The 15,007-nt window shown below is 45.9% G+C and overlaps 2 protein-coding genes across 2 annotated transcripts in view; one reads left to right on the top strand and one right to left on the bottom strand.

Moving 5' to 3' along the window:
• Positions 1-15,007, top strand: part of LOC306828523 (interferon-induced protein with tetratricopeptide repeats 1B-like) — a gene marked incomplete at its 5' end in the record, with an annotated part of 201,523 nt that overhangs the window by 122,786 nt on the left and 63,730 nt on the right. The gene's annotated exons all lie outside the window — the stretch shown is intronic.
• ntmt2 (N-terminal Xaa-Pro-Lys N-methyltransferase) lies at positions 1,857-11,870 on the bottom strand. Its single transcript, XM_079350932.1, has 4 exons — positions 11,511-11,870; positions 5,961-6,133; positions 3,724-3,976; positions 1,857-3,041 (listed from the first exon to the last, which is right to left on the bottom strand). Exons 1-4 carry the CDS (start codon positions 11,707-11,709, stop codon positions 2,785-2,787), a joined length of 882 nt encoding a protein of 293 aa, XP_079207058.1. The 5' UTR covers positions 11,710-11,870; the 3' UTR covers positions 1,857-2,784.

Here is a 15,007-nt window from a genome sequence, read left to right as displayed (position 1 = left end):
TGCAGACGAAGCCGAGGCACATTCCTCGGCTGGATCTTCTCTGGGGGGGGGGGGGGTCAGTCCTCTCTCCAGCGAGGCTCCAGAGACAGACGGAGGTTTCCTCAAAGATTCAAAGAAGTCTGAGAGGATGAAAGCTCGAGGGCTCTGCTGATTCCCTCCGACTTCTTTTGTCTTTTTTTTTTTTTTTTTCAGACGGGCGAGAGCAGCCGGGAGTGAAGAGCATCGTTAGCACCTCCTGGAGGCCGCTGCGTTCAAGACACCGAACATCCAACAGTTAAAACTCGTTAAAAAGGATTTTAATTTTCTAGCTGCTGGACTACAAATAAAGATGGCCGCCTCTGTAGCTGGAGCCAAAACACCAACAGACGCAGACATTTTGTGACATCAGTTTGGAGTCATTGGGATTGTCGGCCTCTGCAGCATCGATCAGACTGACTCTGATCGGCTGGACTTCAAAAATCACAAAATGAATTTGACTTTAATATTTACGAAAGATGGAAATCAAAGCAGTCTGGGTCTGGATCTGGGTCTGGAGACCGCTCCTTGAAGGATCGATCTGGTCTTGGTCTGGTCTCGGCCTCAGACTTTGCGGACTCCAGATTTTAAATCAAGACCGGTCCAGACCAACCCTGACCAACGAAGGAAAACGCCTCTTTTTAAAAAAAAAAAAAAAAAAAAAAAATTTTAATTCATTAATAATTTTGATCCCACAGTTACAGTCCAAGTGACTCAGTCTGTGGTTTCTGAGATTTTTCAGCGATGATAAAAAGATGAGGGTGTCGCAGCATGTTAGCGATGAGTAAACGGCGTGAAGCCTCTGTGTTAGTAAAAGTCTTCTCCAATCAGAGCTCGGGCTCGTGCTCGTGCGTCGAGGCGCTCACGCTGGTCCGTCCCGGTGTCTACGTGGACTCAGAGCCCGCAGCTCTGCTCTGCTAACGTGACGGGACAAATTAGCATCACCCCGGCTAATATATTCAAACTGCTGCCGAGCGGCTGCAGAAGACATTGAGAAGTATTAAGAACGATCGGCTCGACTGTCAGCGACGTTAACCACTCCTGAAAAGGTGACGGCACATTTGGCTGCTATTTGCTGGAGAGGGAGAGAGAGAGAGAGAGAGAGAGGGAGAGAGAGAGAGAGAGAGAGAGGGGGCATTTTGATCTTTAATTCATACAGGATGTTGAAAATGTGTTTGGTATTTTCGCGTCTCAAAAGGTTCATTCTGAGAGAAAGAAACGCAGCGCGGGGATCATCTCACGCCATCCTGCCTTCGCCACTTTGATGATTTTGTTCTCGGGCAGCGGCGGGCTGCTCATTGACAAACTATCCTTTCATAAAAAATAAAAAATAAAAAAGCTCAGGGAGGGACGGCCCCCGAACCGCTCCCACCGAGCGCTTACGCACGCAAACAGTGAATATTTTTTGGCGGCTCCTGGATGTGTTTTATGCAGACGACATGTGACAGGCGTGAAATGAAGCCAGGGCCGATATGAAAGCGGGCACTGTCTGTCAAAAAGCAGGAAATAATCAAAGCGAGCGTCCACCTCGGGGCCCAGCTGAAAGTCATTACAACCAAAACAAAGCGCTGCTTCTACTGTTAGCCTGAAAAAAAAAAAAAAAAAACAACGCTTAGAAGATCACCTCGACGAGCGGAGAGGATCTGAATGATCTGCTGCGCTCTGCGGTCTCTCCGTGAGGGGCGTGGACGAGCCGCGCTCACGGAACGTTTCAGGAAAATTGTCCAGCGTTTACGTCTCCGGCTTTGATTATAATAACCGACGGTGATTACCCGACGCTAATCCTGTTAGCCTTTTGTTTGAGACGTGGGATCAGAAATATGAACAGAGCATTCAAGAGTCATGAAACCACATCCATATGGGTGAGGAGTCTTTTTTTTTTATTTCTGAAAGCAGCACAGGCCTCTCTTCAGTTTAAGCTAATATACACAACGATGCTTCAACACACTTTTTAAAGGTTTAAATCAACTTTAAATCAATTTAAATCAATTAATTTAAATCAGTATAAAAACTGTTTCTATCAAACTGCAATATTACAAGCCACAGTATAAAACATAATACTTACATAAACACAAAGTTCATATTTACAGAATCCTGCACGAACAGATCGTCACGCCGCCCTGACTCCGCCTCCACCTGGTGTTAGCTAATGATCCATGGCGTTGGCCCCACCCCCCCAATTTAGGATTAATCGATAAACGTTAGTCAGTGTGTTTTGCTTTTAAATGTAATTTTTGTGGACTTTTCTTGGACAGGTCGGCTGAAGAGGAAACGTTGGGCGGAGGGAGGGAGAGGATGACATGCATCAAAGGTCAAAGGTCAAACCTGAACCTGGGTCTCTTACCACGAGGACCCCGAGGCCAGAGACAGTTTTTACTTCACGTTAGATCACTGCTCAGATTCACGACGTGGACTTGATTTAAACCTGGAGAATATGTTAGCGTGACGTCAAAGCAACATGCCGCTGTGGGGACACGGCCTGTTAAGGTAGGACATTGGACAGAGTGGGACATTAGGGAGGGAGAAAGTGGCGGCCGGCGAGGACATGCGGGGAAGGAGCCACAGGTCGGACTTGAACCCAGGCCGCTGCTGAGAAAGACTAAAAACACCATAAATACGGCGCCAGGACCCCTGCTGGCAGAAACAGGATTTTATAACCTCGGTTCCAGATTTAACCTTTGACCTTTGGCGTCTCCTTCCATTCGTCTCTAAAAACTAGTCGACGAATGAAAGAACAATCAGAACCTTTTCACAGTTACAGCGGCGCCTCTACTGCATGGCGATCATCCAGACGGGCATGATGACCTCGGGTAAACCTTCCTGCATCTCCACGGCGAGGATCTCCAGGCCGGCCTTGGCGATGATGACCTTCATGATTTCCAGGTGGCGGCTGATGCTGCTGTCGATGGAGTCCAGCTTGCAGCCCTGCCGCGCCATATTGTCCTTCATGATGATGACGCCGTTTGGACGCAGACTCTTCTTACAGCGGAACAAAAAGTTTGTCAGGTCCCGATCTGTCAGGTGACCTGAGGAGAAACATGGATGTCAAACATCGTCTGTGCACGTGATGTCGTTTCCCTCGCTGCTTTACTTCCTGGGTTGTCTTTTTTTTTTCGTGCCTTGTTCTAATTTTCACCTCCACGCCTGATTTGTCGCCTCCCGGGTTTATTAAAAGGCCTTTTCACACCTGACCTGTTTGGGGGAGCCTTAAAACAAACTCAAGTCTGTTTGGTTTACGCTCTGTGGAAGCTGTCAATCAAACCCTGGCGTGGACCAAACAACCGTACAGAGACCGCTTGAAAAGGTTGGATCTCTTTGGAGCATTAACCGACCTCGAGCGCCGACCTGAACCCGTGTTAAAGACCACAGAGAAGGTCGTCGATCAGGAGGATTCACCTTCTTAAAAAGCGTCTTTAGCGACTCCACTGATGAATGCAAACATCGACGACTACGCTCTGTCTATATAGGAAGTGTAAAGAGTCTTTGCAGCGGCCACAGCCAATCAGGAGCCAGCTTTGTTTAAGGCAAGAAATTCTGACCAATCAGAGAGCATTTTTCTCCGGCGTGTCACATTTTGGTCGTTTGTAAATGTCCCCGTGTGATCACAGATGAAAGTTGATGCAACAATGGGGAAAAAGCACAGTTAGCGTTTAACTCATTAAATATAATTAAGACGACGTGATTGGCTCTCAGTGTTTTTATACTCACAGGCCACCCACTGCATCCAGACGACGTCGTACTTGTTTTTGGGCGGGGTGAAGTCCTGCAGGTTGTAGCAGTAGTAAGTCTCGATGCGGTCGGCGTCATCACCCAGGTACTCCTCGTGCGCGTGGAGCAGGAAGTGCTCCATCATGTCGGCCATCTCCATCTTCTCAAACACAGGAAGGAGGACGCCTTTGGACACTCGGCCGATCCCACAGCCGCAGTCCAGAGCGCGGTGCGTACCCGCCTTTCCAGGACCCTGACAGAAGAAACAAACGTTTATTTGATCCATCCCAAGAGCTTAAAGCTGGATTCATGTTTGACAGAAACAGAAAGTTTCCCTGCAGCTTGTTATTAGCATATCAGTCATAGAGGAGCGTGTTCTTTCCTCTCCGTGTTTCCAGATGTTCGGCCTCTGAACCTCAAAGAGGACCTCGGCTCCTCGGGGTGAGGGAACTCTGAACTCGACCACGAGGGAACAAGGAGTCACCTCTCTTGAATCATGCAGCTTTTTCCTCCTTTTTCATTTGGTATTCTGACCTCACTCCAACCCCGGGTCTTCAGGGGCCCCCCGCTGTGTGATTGTATGAATGACGGGGCCCCGAGGAGCTCCGGGGTACTTACAGGAGGCTTCCTGGAGCGGTGAATTACTGCCATATTTCCCCGAACGTATGTAGCTCCGTTTAATCTGGAAGTAGTCTAAATCTTCTCATACTTGGGGATGTCATGTTTAAACCGGAGCTGAGTGAGCGAGAACACCTTGAGTAGAATGATCTAAGGAAAACAGTTTGTGAATCTGCATCAAAGGGAAGCGTTAAAGTCCTGAACGCTCAGACAGAAACTTGGAAAAAGGCTTTTTGGGGCGTTCTGCTCCCTCAGCCTGGAATCTGTGGCAGAATGCCTTGAAACTCCTTGAAGGTTTTTAAATCTGCAGGACGCAGATTCTTTCTAGGATGTCGATGTTTTTATCTCGTCTGGTTGACTGAAGCAGCTCGGACTTAGTGATGGAAGAAATGCAGGTCGTTACCTGCAGAGCTTCAGGACGTTATTTTTTTACTTTTTTAATTTTGTGCAATTTTTTGCTTTATTTTTTATACATTTAATTACTTTTTGAATGGGTGTGTATGTGGCTTCCTGTGTTTCTGCAGCCTGCCTCTAGTGGACACTCCAGGTACTGCAGGTTGCTGCTTGACATAAACATGAAGAGATTCATCACTAAAGGAAATACTGTGGATTTGTAGCCTGAGTCAAACTATTAAATGATATATTGCAATAAACTGGAAACAGAAAGTTTATTTACAGAACTGGCACACAGAATGATGATGCATTATTTAGTAGTGTTTAACCTGCATCACTGAGCTGTGCTTCTTGTCTGTCCATCAGCACCAGTGTAACAGAAGCATCTGAGCTGTCTGCAGCGAAGCATCTTAGCGGTTTATAATTAGCTCTTGTGTTCAACGGATCCTCCGAGTAACCCCGCCTCTGAGCCTCTGGGCCAAAGAGCGTTCCCTTAAATTAGCGCACTGACTCCCCAAACATCTCAAAGAAGTCCACAACGACACACTCACAAGACCACACGGATAATAAAGGTGCGACTATCGGGGAAGGTGTGATCTGTCGGATCGTTCAGTCTGTAGGGACTTGGGTTGGGAAGTGGAGGGTTGCTGGTTTGAGTCCCGGTGCAGACCAAAAATATGGAGGTTGGTCTGGTAGCTGGAGAGATTCACTGCCAGGAGGGCAGAAGGTGCCCTTGAGCCAGGCACTGAACCCCCTCCCCCCCTCTAACCACCACACGTGTGACCTGAGAGTCTCAAACGCTGTGAGAACGTAAAGAAGCTGATCTCAGATCTTGAACTCGGAGCTCCACCCGACTTTGACTCTTCAGATATTTCCCCTCGTCTTGTATCACGTTAAATCTAGAACATGGTGACAGCACAAAGTCATTAACATCAGGCGGCTGTGCTCCTTCTCTTTGTGTGTTAATGGGGCTGACATCATGTATGAGCCACTATTAGAGACTGCACAGACGCCTCCTCCTGCACCCAAAGAGTTGGAATTCCTTTGCATTGCGGGTGATGAATTCTTGCACTGAAATAGATCCTGACGTGTAAAAATAGAGCGAGCTGCAGCAGTGTAAATGGATACATCAGTGTTGAGCAGTCAGAAGCCTCTGAAGTGTGTAATGAAGCTTCTCAGATGTCATCGGATCAAGTCGAGCGTGAGTTTGGATTCACGAGACTCACCACAAACCTCTTCAGAAACTGCCGGGAACCCTCCAGATCAACGTTGGATATCTCCACGAAGTCTCCCATCATGCCCTCCTCGGAGGCGGGGACGTCCTCGTAGAACTTCTGAGCTCTGTAGTAGAACTGTTTCTCTCCTTTGATGTACTCGCAGGTGACAGGAAACAGCTTCACTGTGAGGAAGGGCAGACAAAGAAATCATTTTAGATTCTGTCTCAGTCCTGAACGAGCATCAACCCGTGGAGGTGATCAGATGTAACCACACCCGTCCGTGAGGTCACCGCCTGACTTCTGGATATTTCTACTGCAAATTCAGAAATGTAACTTCAGTAAAAAAACTAAATTCTCAGAGTCTGTAGAGATGTATTTATCCTTCCCATGATCTGAATACCTCATAACGGACAGTTTGAATAATTCTGCAGAAGAACCAGAAATTATCCATCCATCCATCCAACCATCCAACCAACCATCCAACCAACCATCCAACCATCCAACCAACCATCCAACCATCCAACCAACCATCCAACCATCCAACCAACCATCCAACCATCCAACCAACCATCCATCCAACCATCCAACCAACCATCCATCCAACCAACCATCCAACCAACATCCAACCATCCAACCAACCATCCAACCATCCAACCAACCATCCATCCAACCAACCATCCAACCATCCAACCAACCAACCATCCAACCAACCATCCATCCAACCAACCATCCAACCATCCAACCATCCAACCAACCAACCATCCAACCAACCATCCAACCATCCAACCATCCAACCAACCATCCAACCAACCAACCATCCAACCATCCAACCAACCAACCATCCAACCAACCATCCAACCATCCAACCAACCAACCAACCATCCAACCAACCATCCAACCATCCAACCAACCATCCAACCATCCAACCATCCAACCATCCATCCAACCATCCAACCATCCAACCATCCAACCATCCATCCAACCATCCAACCATCCAACCATCCATCCATCCAACCATCCATTGCTTTGTTTTTATATATGTTGTATTTGTTCCCTGCCAACAGACTGCAGATAGCCTATAAGGCTAACTCTGGTTACATTTATGTTTTAATTGCTAATTAAATTGATCCCATCATTACTTCATCCATCCATATCTGTCCATCCAATCATCCATCAATAATTTCTATCCATCCATCTATCATCCATCCTTATTGCTCCAACTGTCCATCCATCCATGTCTGTCGGACAGTTTGTATAATTCTGTCGCAGAATCGGAAATAATTCATCCGTCCATCAGTCCATCCATCCAATCATCGATCTATCCATCCAATCATCGATCTATCCATCCATTTGGTACTGGGTAAAGTAAAACCTTACTGGTGATATTGTGTTGTTTTTTTTAACACTGTAAAAGTTCTGATTTAGTCAAAACTTTGTGCAACAACCTGATTTAACAGTTTGGATTCTGAGGAAAGTGTTTCTCATCTTCATGTTGAGACAAAGAGGCGTCAGACACGCTCACTTCTTAATAACTCCACAATGATGTCGAGTGTTTGACTCCCGGCTCCGTATATTACATGGAGTCAGAACGTTACCTGGGACTAATCCCAGAACCAACTCACAGTAAATAAATTAAATTGATTAAACTGAATTTGGTTTCAAGTGAGCGAGAAATAACCAAGGAAAGATTTCCAACATTCGCAGCCTCTGGAGAGGAACGCTGTTCAGCGTCTCGAAGGACGAGGAGGATGATAAGTTGATCGCCAGAAGACTAAAAATAAAGACGTGCTGTGATCCTCGTGCACTCTGCTCAGCTGTTAAAGGGAATAAGATCACATGCGGCTTCATTCACCTCCAGTGTTGAGCGCCTCGAAGCTTTTAAGATTACCAAATCAGCAACCAAGAAGAACGTAAATCAAATCTTTAGCTGCACACACATCAGTTGTTCTGGTTTTTTTCTGCCCTCCAGTGTTGTTCTCTTTTCTAATGAAGGTGATGAAATTCTGTGCTATTAACAAACTCCATGCAGGCTTATTAAACGATCCCAGACTCTCACTGCGTCCGTTCTGCTGAGCTGGAATAAATCCTGCAGCATGAACGCAACATATCTGAAGGCTTAAATGCCTCGCTCCTGGCCTGGAGGTGAACAGGGGGGGGGGACGGGGGGGTTAAAGGGGTATGTCCGTCTGCTTGTTGAGGGATCTCCAGTGACAGAATGAGTGACACCAAAGTGAAACTTTAAGAGGGGCGGATTTTGTTTCCAGCTGGACCCTTGCCTCGATGCTCGAAACATCAGGACGAGGCAGAAAGCCAAGAAAGGCACCGAATCCATCGGCACCTGGAAGTGTCGCTGAAAACAAGGTGTGCAAAACAAGCGACGCGCCAGTCTCCTGGCACGGCGCCCACCTTCGCACGAATGTCTGATCAAGTTTGATCGGAGCGGGCAGTCGCACGCCGTGTCGGTAAGTTTAGAAACGAGACGACGAGGAAGTGTCACTCCAGAGCCGCCGTGTCCTTACGAGGAGGTGAGGCTGACCTTCGCCCTTTGATGTAACCATATAAGACATCTGATTGGACGACACGGGATCTGAGGACGAACGTTTATTTGAGGTTTATTAAGACATAGAAAGTTCTCGAGTTCAGTCAGTCAGTTTAAAGCAGTGAGTAAATAATCCCAGCACAGACGTCTCACTGTCATGTCAGCACTGACTGACGTGACTGACTGCCTCCATGCCTCACATGCCGTGCCATTAATGGGCTTTGTATCGAGTGAGTGGCGTCGCAGCGCCAGAATGACCAGCAGCTCCCGATCTCCTGTTTCCTGCAGGTTTGGGTCTCTGTGATGGACGAGCACGCAGCCTGAGCAGGATTAGGTAATCCTGCATGTTAAAGGGTCATCCTGGTATTTTTACACCTCGTTGCTAGTTTTGCATTTTGAGGGTCTAAATTAGAAAGTTAGAGTTGCATAATTTGTCAAGTTGTCAGGTAACACAACACTTCAGTCAAGATGGACTGAAAAAGACCTTCACCATCTCTGAACCTTTCTGGACTTCATCGGACTGGCGGTGTAACCACGGTGGACTTTTAAAAGACTGAAGTCTGAGACGCTCTTCCTGTGTGTCGTTCATGAAAGAGAAAGGAGTTATATCATCTGAAGCTGTTTTCACTGGTTGTTCACACATGTGATGTAAACAGAACAACACAGAAGTCGTCTTTGTCTTTCTATCAGCGCTACATGTTCCAGTCTGACGTGCAGAGTGGAGAAGAAGATGGTGGAGAACAGGAAGCAGAATGCAGCAGGTTGATTAGAGCACGTGCAGACAGTCTGTAGAGGTGGCGTGCAGACAGTTTGTAGAGGTGGCGTGCAGACAGTCTGTAGAGGTGGCGTGCAGACAGTCTGTAGAGGTGGCGTGCAGACAGTCTGTAGAGGTGGCGTGCAGACAGTCTGTAGAGACGGTAGAGGTGGCGTGCAGACAGTCTGTAGAGGTGGCGTGCAGACAGTCTGTAGAGGTGGCGTGCAGACAGTCTGTAGAGGTGGCGTGCAGACAGTCTGTAGAGGTGGCGTGCAGACAGTCTGTAGAGGTGGCGTGCAGACAGTCTGTAGAGGTGGCGTGCAGACAGTCTGTAGAGGTGGCGTGCAGACAGTCTGTAGAGGTGGCGTGCAGACAGTCTATGGTTGAAGACGTTTAAGCTGCGTTTGCACACAGAGTTTTCGACACAGAGATTGAAGTTAAGCCTGAATATCCAGGATGTGATCCTGTGTTGCGTCACACTGCAAAAACTCAAATCTCAGCAGGTTTGTTTATCGAACTTGTAACAGACAAACAAACTCAGACTCTGTTTTTGCTTTTAATGACCTGACATGAGATTTTTATCTGGATTTGTTCAGGTGAATGAGGCTCATATTTCATATAATGAGATAATATTTTAACAGTCACAGTGGATGTTGTCCCTCCTCTTGTGCTCAGATACTTAAAGCCTGTTGATGCTACTTGATACTAGAAGACGGAAACTAAAATCTGCACTTACAAAGTCTGTAGAATTATTGACAAAAGATCAACAGGTGTAATCAGTGAGTGGACTGCCTGCTCACGTGTTCGGTGGCTCTGACTGGTAACGGGGTCCGCACCTGTGGAAATCATCAGTCGGGAATCAAATAAAAGTCGGAGGTTGAAAAGGAGGTTTTGCTGCACGTGTGAAGTTCATGCCTCATTTTGTTTTACATACAAACCAGCAGGTGAAGCTCAGTGTGATAGTTTTTACCAAACAGAGATAAGATTTGTTTGTTTGTTTGCAGCTAAAAATATCCATCTTTGTTAGCTTATATTTGCAACAGGAAGCTGCTGGTCATACAGGACCAAGTAAGAATATCAGCCGACCTTTGCGTGCGTCCTGTCTCTCATAGAATGAAACTCTTTCTCATGTTTAGCTTTAAGCTTTAAGGCGTTCAGTGCAACAAGGTGAGCAGAGTCTGTGAAACAGAAGTGATCATGTTGGACTTCACATAGAATCAGATGTTAAAGATGTGCTCGTATAAGAGACGACACATGTTGTAAACAGTATCACAGTGATCCACGTCGCATTGGATTTCTGCAAAACAAGTATGTGGTGTCTAAATATATCTTTATGTATGATAAGGTAAGATGATATTTGACTCGTAGCCGGTCGTGTCAGAGTGTTGGCCACTCAAGTGACTCTCACAAAGACGACCAGTGTCTCTTCACTTGCACTTGACACTCTCCAACAATACGGTTAAGTTGGCTACCAGCTATGTTAAATAGATGAAGCAGATTCTGAAATGTTTGGCTGTTTGTCCGGAGGCTCCGCTCCAGCTCTTTGCCTGGTTTTAAGATGACCGAGAGTTACGTTGAGACAGCATTTCCAGCGTGGAGGCCGCCTCCGATGGGATTTAAAAGCCCCCTTCAGAGGCTTCTTATACGGTTTTATCCATTCCAGCAATGACAACTAATCGGGAAGCTTGCCTCTCCACGTCACGTCAGGTATACAGGAAGAACAATCTGACTGCAAACAGGAAGAAACATCAGTGTTCACATAAATAACTGACGTGACCACCCAACCCCGTCTTTCTACATCGGATGGATCAGACCAGACTCTGTCGATGGAGAGGTTTACATCATGCATTGTTTATCCTGGTCAGGCAGTTGTTCCAGTCATCAGTGCTCCATGTGAACATAGTGAAAGGTTTGAGCAGCCTCAGATGTGACAGCCATTTTGGTGTTTTTTTTGTGAAATCTTTGAAATCAGTTTTTAACAACAAATGCAAAACTTCACCTCAAAACTGTGAGTTCAGAATGTCAAGGACATGACGTTTGATGAGCTGCAAGTTTGAGGAAGTCTTCTTGAAAGTGACTTTTATCATTTTTCATGCACATAGAAAAATACTACCAAAGACAAAATCACCATTAGTGTAAAACAAAGCATGCATAAGCCTGCATGCTTCCTGCAGCTTCTCCCAGTCTTTCCTGGGATCAAAGGTCAAAACAAGGTTGTAAATCTGGGCCCTGTCGTCAGTGAAGCTGGTGTGACCCGTCTCCTTACCCAGAGGAATCTTCTCCACCAGGTACAGGTAGCTGGCGAAGAACTCGCTCCTCAGCGTGTGGTGCAGGTGGAAAGACATGCTGTGGCGGCACATGGTTTCATCGGTGTTTTTCCAGCGGTCCCTCAGAGCCTGGTGAGCTGCCTTGTCCTCAAAGTTTGCAGCCGTGCTGCAGCTTTCATCCTCCAGTGAAATCTCCATTTTGTGTGCGCGGCCTTGAGGAACCTTGCAGAGAGCTGCTGTTCTCCTGGAGGCGTTTAAGGGAGTGATAGTAGAGGAGAGTAACTGGTGCTCGTTCGGGACACTCTTACGCTTGCTGCTTCTATATCTGTCCAGCTGAGTGTTCAGCTCGTCGCAGCAAGCCTTCAACTGCTCGTCTGAGATCTTTTTCACGAGGGGCGGGGGTGGGGAGTGGGGGGGGGGGAGCTCTGGACCGATCACCTGCTCAAGACTCTGACTCGGAGCAGAGGAGGGGGTATGGAGGGGGACGCCTGCTGTCTCAGGACGAACAGAGGGGGATAAATTTCAGGCTGTAAATTCCAGCCGAACACGAGAGTCCATACGTCCTTGTTGCCGTGTAATGTGCTCCTAAAATAAGCTTGTTTACACGGCTCCTTTTGTTCTGGCACAGTTCCACCTGCAGCGGAGAAAAAGTCATCTTTCTTCTCACTACACCGAGCAAAATCAAGACTTTGCTAGCGTTCATCTTTGCATATGAATACAGTAGACAGAAGTTAAAATGAATAACAAAGATAATATCTGTTTTTGGGATGTCAGTAGGTTCTAACTTTGGGAGACTGACTCGTGCGCCTCGTGATATTTCTTTTACTTTTCCTCAACACACAAAATTTTTCGTGCAACCTCACAAGTCTTGACTCCACACGTTTTGCGGCACATCCCCCGTCTCCATTCAAATCATATCATAACGCCATCATTGTTGCTAATGATGGAAGTGATGATGGCGGCCATAATGATGATAATATTGTGGATGAATATCAGAATCATTGCCTGAAAAAGTGCATTTCTTTAATTCATTTTGATGCCCTGTTGGGAAAAGTGTGTTTTCTACTCGTGCTTGTGAACACACACTTTTCCAACTGGGAATAATATCTGAGGATCTCGTCGCACCTTGAGTCGAATGCTCAGTCGCTGGGGATTTTTAACTCCTAACATAAATAATATCCTGATGCGTCCATGACGAGCCACAGTCTAAATTTAACATGATGACATCAGCTGTCACAGAGGTGGAGCCTGAGCGATGCTGAGACGTGCAAATATCTTGTGCTGAGCAGATCGACTGTGTTACAGTGTTGATTACATACACTTTGACTCGTTAGGAATTCAAATGAGAATCGTAAAGTTTTTATTCAAATAAAACTAAAGATATATTTTTAACACTCTTTCAAAACAACCAAACTTTCAACCTGTTTTATATTCTGTTTTCTGTCAAGACTCTCCTGCTTGTTTATTTCTTTCTATCAAGACATTACATTAGAGCTGCAGCTATCGAATATTTTAGTAATCGAGTATTCTATCGAATATCCCGTCGATTAATCGAGTAATCGAATAAATCATACTTTTGCTTAATTAAGGTTTAACTCGTCTTGGGTCGTCCCTACAAACCTGCTTCTTTGCAGTTACCGTGGTAACGCCTGCTTGTTACAGCCAACCACCTCTGCTCTACAGCTGCTGACACTCACCATATTACTGACAGGGTCCCAAATAAACTTTTTGATTCACTGGTCAAGGCGGCAGGTAGATGAAAAATACAGGCCAAACACGTTTTAATGGCTGAAATAACAAATACTGTGTTGTGTAGCCTACACATCTGTTACAGTATTTAATTGAGAAAGCATTATGTTCTGTTGAATCAATCATTATGTCAGATCAGGAGATTGAGAAACTTTAAATATATATTTGCTAAATTATTATTCCACAAACAAGTTATCTCTTGATTTAGCTTTGAAGACATCAGAGATTTAATATAATCAGCCTGTTCATTATTAAAAGTGTATCTCTGTCTGCTCCTGCAGCGCGTGCATTCAGCGCGCTCACAGACTACAGAGACCAGAGACGTGTCTATGACAGAGACTGTGAGAGGACGTTGCTATCGTTATGTTAGCTGCAAACACGGAGAGAGTGAACGGAGAAAAGCCGACCGTTTGACCGGATCACGTGTTCCCGACTGGGTCGTATGGATCACGGATCAACTGTGTGCTGACTAAAAGTTAAAAGGGGCACGCCGCGCTCGCGTGTGCGTGTGTGTGTGCGCGCGTGTGCGTGTTGAAGTGTCTGTGTGTCAGAGAGAGGAGCAGGTAGCTGCAGCTACATTAAACGTGTTTTATACTCATACCAAAGTTTTGATGATGCAAAAAAAACAACTTAACGAAGCTTCGAGGCAGCGAAAATTCCTCGATGAATTTTTGTAATCGAATTATTCGAGTTATTCGAGGAATCGTTTCAGCTCTACATTACATTAGTTAAAAAGAATAATTTGTATCTTAAAACTTAAAGGTCCAAGATCTGGTGGATTAAACGATGAAGCTCTCTTCCTGTGTGATCAATCAGCCAATCAGAGAGCTGCTCTCTTCCTGTGTGATCAGTCAGCCAATCAGAGAGCTGCTCTCGTCCTCTGTGATCAGTCAGCCAATCAGAGAGCTGCTCTCTTCCTCTGTGATCAGTCAGCCAATCAGAGAGCTGCTCTCTTCCTGTGTGATCATGAAGGAAACCTGCTGTGTTGAAGCTTCTCTGACAACAATGCAGCAGCCAGTATGTCCTCCTTCTAACTTTAGATTCTGCTCCTGAATGCTCTGGATCTGATTGGACCAGAGAAGGTAGGCGGGGCTTTGAAGGCCGTTTTGGACGCCCCTTGGTTTGCCAGATATGAGAGCAGTTATCAGGTGAACAGGTGTTGCAGTGATGGAAGCGGGCAGTGGAACTGATGTTGATTCTTTGTAAATGTCATAAATTGTGAGCAGAGAACATCACTGACAGAGTGTTTAGTGTCCGTCGTTATATAATGACGTGCACGGTGAGGGGGGGTGATGGGTGCCAAAGGGGGGTCCCACAGAAACCACTGAAGAAGAAACACAAATGAAGGCAGACATGATTACATTTCCTGGTGTTGATGAACATCTAAAGACACGTTTACGTTTCAGTGCAGCCTACCTCAGGTCCGTCTTCACCTCACCTCAGGTCGTGTTCAGAGTTATCTGATCTGAGCTCCCCCAGGAGACCGCTGTGACCTCCAGTCCATCCATCATATGTGCAGAAACATTCCTTTCTAAATAAATATGAAGATGATGAAGATGTGTTTGACTCAAATGTTGAAAGAATTTCTGTCCTGTGTAGAAAAACATTTAGGCTATGTATGGCGCATACAGTTTATTGTATTGTTGTTTGTGTGTATGAATCTTATTTTTACGTTGTTTTGAAAATATATTTTAATCTGTTTAGTGACCAGTTATGTCACTGAGACAGATTAGATGAAACAGTCTGA

The sequence above is a fragment of the Symphodus melops genome (genome assembly GCF_947650265.1).
Source record: "Symphodus melops genome assembly, chromosome: 8".
Classification (NCBI taxonomy): domain Eukaryota; kingdom Metazoa; phylum Chordata; class Actinopteri; order Labriformes; family Labridae; genus Symphodus; species Symphodus melops.
The sequence above is the reverse complement of the archived record's forward strand: the minus strand, read 5'-3'. Positions and strand labels throughout refer to the sequence as shown.

Bases quoted from the DNA above. Each gene is read 5' to 3' on its own strand.
- ntmt2 (XM_079350932.1), bottom strand. From the start codon at position 11,709: ATGGAGATTTCACTGGAGGATGAAAGCTGCAGCACGGCTGCAAACTTT. The intron at 6,134-11,510 runs GTAAGGAGACGG...CCTTCCTCACAG, and splicing joins GGTGGAGAAGATTCCTCTGG to TGAAGCTGTTTCCTGTCACC. The intron at 3,977-5,960 runs GTGAGTCTCGTG...TTCTTCTGTCAG, and splicing joins AGTTTCTGAAGAGGTTTGTG to GGTCCTGGAAAGGCGGGTAC.